The sequence below is a fragment of the Lipotes vexillifer genome, unplaced genomic scaffold, assembly GCF_000442215.2.
Source record: "Lipotes vexillifer unplaced genomic scaffold, Lipotes_vexillifer_v1.1 scaffold414, whole genome shotgun sequence".
Lineage (NCBI taxonomy): Eukaryota > Metazoa > Chordata > Mammalia > Artiodactyla > Lipotidae > Lipotes > Lipotes vexillifer.
The window spans coordinates 1,896,811-1,901,043 of NW_006782864.1; the positions used below are offsets into that span (position 1 = coordinate 1,896,811).

The 4,233-nt window shown below is 49.3% G+C and overlaps 1 protein-coding gene across 1 annotated transcript in view; it reads right to left on the reverse strand.

The window, feature by feature from the left end:
* GINS4 (GINS complex subunit 4) overlaps window positions 1-4,233 on the reverse strand; it is a 12,517-nt gene that overhangs the window by 2,486 nt on the left and 5,798 nt on the right. The window contains exons 3-5 of the mRNA XM_007455480.1: window positions 3,524-3,637; window positions 419-516; window positions 124-212 (exon numbers count right to left, since the gene is read on the reverse strand). Coding sequence (XP_007455542.1) covers window positions 124-212; window positions 419-516; window positions 3,524-3,637 — 301 coding nt within the window. The remainder of the gene's footprint in view (window positions 1-123; window positions 213-418; window positions 517-3,523; window positions 3,638-4,233) is intronic.

The window sequence follows — 4,233 nt, forward strand, 5'->3', positions numbered from 1 at the left end:
ACCTATTTGCCCATGTTCAAGAGAAGAGAGTGGAGATGAAGATGCTATTCTAAGGCACCTGGAGATACGTGGGGTGTAAACTATGGCCCCTCGGGATGTCCGAAAGGAGAATGTTCTGCTCACCTGCCCTCAAGAGGTCCACCTTCTGTAAATTAGGAGGCATGTGCTTTAAGGCAACGTTCTTTAGGTAGGTCTCTGTGTTAGCCATGTACCTGAAACACACAAACCCACATCGCAGTGATGACACGCCCCGGAGCCACCAGGGCTATAAGACCAACAGCAATGGCCCTGCCCGGAGCCACCAGGGCTATAAGACCAACAGCAATGGCCCTGCGATTGGCCTCAGGGACACAACCACCAAACTCACAATGGCAAGCCAGGGAATTAAAGGCGGGTCCCACGCTCGCTGCTTACTCACTCTCTGGCAAAGGCAAACTCTTCTGGAGAAAGACTGGAAGGCTCCCCCTCACGGCGTGTTTTCTCCTTTTCAAGGACGTGAGGGAAAAACTTCTCTATCTGTGGGGACAGGAAACACCTGTCAACGCTTTTTGCCATCAGCAAGTTTCATCAAGTGTGTCATCAAAGGTCTGGTCTGATTCCAGTGACACACATGCTAGTTTTCTGAAACAGGTCGAGGTTAATCTAGAAAGTGACTCTGAAAATGACACGTTTTCATTATTGAGACTCTTTCTAATCATAAGACTTACACACTGGACTTCACGAAGGCAGGTTTCAGAGAATTTGGAGCAAAGGCCAGGGCTCAAAAAAGGAAGACCGTTTAAAAAGGATGAGAGGCTTTCATGAAAGAAACTCTGGTGAGACAACTGGAAATGGAAGTTAAAAGAAAGGAAGGGGCTGTTACCCAGCACTTCTATGTCATTGTACAGACACAACTGTACAACATGTGAAGTGAAACAGATACAGAGGCTGGAGAGACACACACAGAACATTTAAGCAGACAGAGAGTGACGCTCGATTATAAGACTATAACCAGGGACTTCCTTGGTGGCGCAGTGGTTAAGAATCTGCCTGCCAATGCAGGGGACACGGGTTTGAGCCCTGGTCCAGGAAGATCTCACATGCCATGGAGCAACTAAGCCCGTGCACCACAACTACTGAGCCTGCGCTCTAGAGCCTGCGAGGCACAACTACTGAGCCTGCGATCTAGAGCCCGCGAACCACAACTACTGAGCCCATGTGCCACAACTACTGAGCCTGCGAGCCACAACTACTGGGCCCACGTGCCACAACTACTGAGCCCACGCGCCTAGAGCCTGTGCTCTGCAACAAGAGAAGCCACTGCAACGAGAAGCCTGTGCACCGCAATGAAGAGTAGCCCCCGCTCACTGCAACTAGAGAAAGCCCGTGCGCAACGAAGACCCAATGCAGCCAAAAATAAATAAATTTATAAATTAACAACAACAACAACAACAAAAGAAACAATATAACCAGCAAGGATAAAACCCACAATGAGGTGAGGCTTGGGAAGCATGCTAAGAACTACCAGAAAACAACAACAAAGCTAAAAGCTACAGAAAGGTGTGTGGTCAGGAACCAGGAAAGGCAGTCTCGTTTGGAGTCAAAGCTCTCACGATCACCTCCGCCAGGGAAACGCTCTCTGCGAGCAGGACCACGATGATGGCAAGGAGGAGCTGAAGGCCCAGAGAAGGCAGCATTTATCCTTAAAGCGGTGAGGTTTCCTGGCTTGGACGGACTGTGTTCCAGGATGAACTAAATTCTCGTCTGTATGGAGTTTGAGTGTGTGAGGCACCTTCTCCTGTCCTATGTGGATCACCGCTGCTACTGTATCACTTTGTGCACTAAAAATACGTGCCATTTCAGAATCTCAGAGTCACTGAGTTCAGAAGAGGTGGGAAAGATTAGAGGCAGACACATTTCCTGATTTTCAAAAATACAAAGGAGGGGACTCTTCCAACACACATCAGCGTCCTTCACGTTGTACACGGCCTTACAGATAGACGGTCTGTGAACTCAAAGGAAAGTAGCAGTGCACATGAAGGGCATTCACCTCACCACACACCTCAAAACACTGAGCGGCCTGGCAGCTGAGGGTGGGGAGAGGCGTAGCGCATCTCAAGTTTTTCAAAATGCGTGACGATGTCTTTAACGTCCTTGTGGACAAGCTGTAGCAGGGGTGCTGCGTGACAGCACAGACTAGGAGACACATAAACGAGTGAAAGAAGGACACGGATTCAACTGACAGACGCCGATCAGCAGCGAAGGCTCTGGCGGAACATTGATCACTGGCCCAGTCCTACTAACGAACCAGATAAGACCTTTGATGACACACTCATCAAACTTGCTGAAATAACTAATACGCCAGGTGACAAGATTGGGATCCAGAGCCCGAAAAAGGAAGCTGAAGAGGGACAAGTACTGAGCCCTACACTGAAGGGTCAAAAATCAAGCCATGGAAATACAGGAGAGTGACGGGATGGCGTCACAATAATAGCAACAGCTTAAACACTTCAAAAGAGGTTGGTGCTCATGGCGAGTGTGGAATGAACCCAGGGTGACGTGTCCGTCAGACGCTACATGACACTGGGTGGCGTTACTACCAGTCTGATATCCAGAAGGGAAGTGATCATCCTGCTTTTCACAAGTGACCAAACTACAACGGGAACTCTGTTCCACTGTAGGTGGGATAATTTAAGAAGGATACTGATGAACTTTTTAAGGGAAGAGACCAGGAGAGTAAATGGAAATAAACGGCTGAAATGTTTAGCTGAGAGGACTCTCAAGAGCCTTCTGAGCTGTCTTCAGTATCTGAAGCACATCCACATGGTAGAGGGTACAGCTGGCCCTCGAACAACTCGGGGCTTGAGTGTGCCAGCAGCCCTCCCCTCCCCCCACCTTACAGTCGGCCCTCCGTATCCCTGGTTCTGCACCTGGATTCAACCAACCTCGGATCACTTTACAGCAAATATTTATTGAAAAAATTCCATGTATCAATGGACCCACGCAGTTCACATCCATGGTGTTCAAGAATGAGGCGTATTTGCTTTGTAATAACTAAGAGGACAAGTGGAACCAAATGAGAAGAAACTTCAAGGAGGTAAGAACTTCCAGGGTTAAAACAGACGTCATTGAAAATAAGCATGTTTTGCCGTTTCATTATTATAAGTTAGAGGGCCATAGAGATATAGCTGAATGCCATTAGCATGGTCCATTTGACATTGACTTAACGACAGATGCAAAACAGTTCTTAAAACCAGGTCCCCTCTGGTCAGTATTCCCTGTTCATCCACTGCCAATACCTCCGCGCTCAGCACCGCCCAACGGTCACTCCGGGGGGTGGGGGGGGGCATTCGCGCAGCAGACAGACTAACAGTGTCCCTGGAGGTGGGAGACAACCGTGCCATCGATGCTTCTCCAAAACAGTCCCGCCCTCCTAACTCTGGCTCCCCTGACATGGGACCTCAGCAGCACCTGCAGGCCCTGGACCCTCCCAGCTCCTCCCAGGATCCTCAGTCCGCACGACAGCTGCCCCCTACCCCCCAACCTTCATGAGCCGACACCGCAGGTAGCTGCTCAGGACGAAGCGGATCCTCTCCATCTCCATCTGATGGATGCTGACCTTCAGGTCCCCCTTCTTGGCCCTCCTGAGATTTTCTTCCTGTTAACAGAGAAAAAGAAGTTTGTAAAAAACATGAGAATCAAAGACTAAGGACCTTTTTTGTTCAATCAGCGCGCAGCCCATCATCGTTGGCAACATTAAGGACTCAGAGGCCACATTTAGGTCAGAGGAAAACAAAAAACTCATCGTTTAAGGGCTCTCATTTCCTTCCAATTTCTTAACTACACAAACAATACATGACCACAGTCTCACGACATAAAGTACAGACAGCCCTCGTTAACTTTTAGAAAATGACCACTTGAATAGAATCTGAATCTGGTTGGTCAGGAGGGCCCAGAACCCCAGCCCGAGTGTGAAGGAAGCAGCAGACAGAAGAAATGTCTAAAGGGTCTTGAAAGTAGTTAAAACACCAGCTGAGAAACTGTAAAATAACAACGTTTCAAAGCTACCCTGAGGCTGACAGTGACTAAAGCCCGGCTCATCTAAGGCAAGGGCCGCACACTCAGAGGCTTCGGGGCCAGGCAGGGAAGGTACCTGAGAAAGGTGGGCAGCCAGGAGCTGGGGACCTGGGGAGCACATTGGAAGGGGCGGTCCCTACCCTGCTCTGGTCAGCTGTTCTCGCGTACAAATGCAGG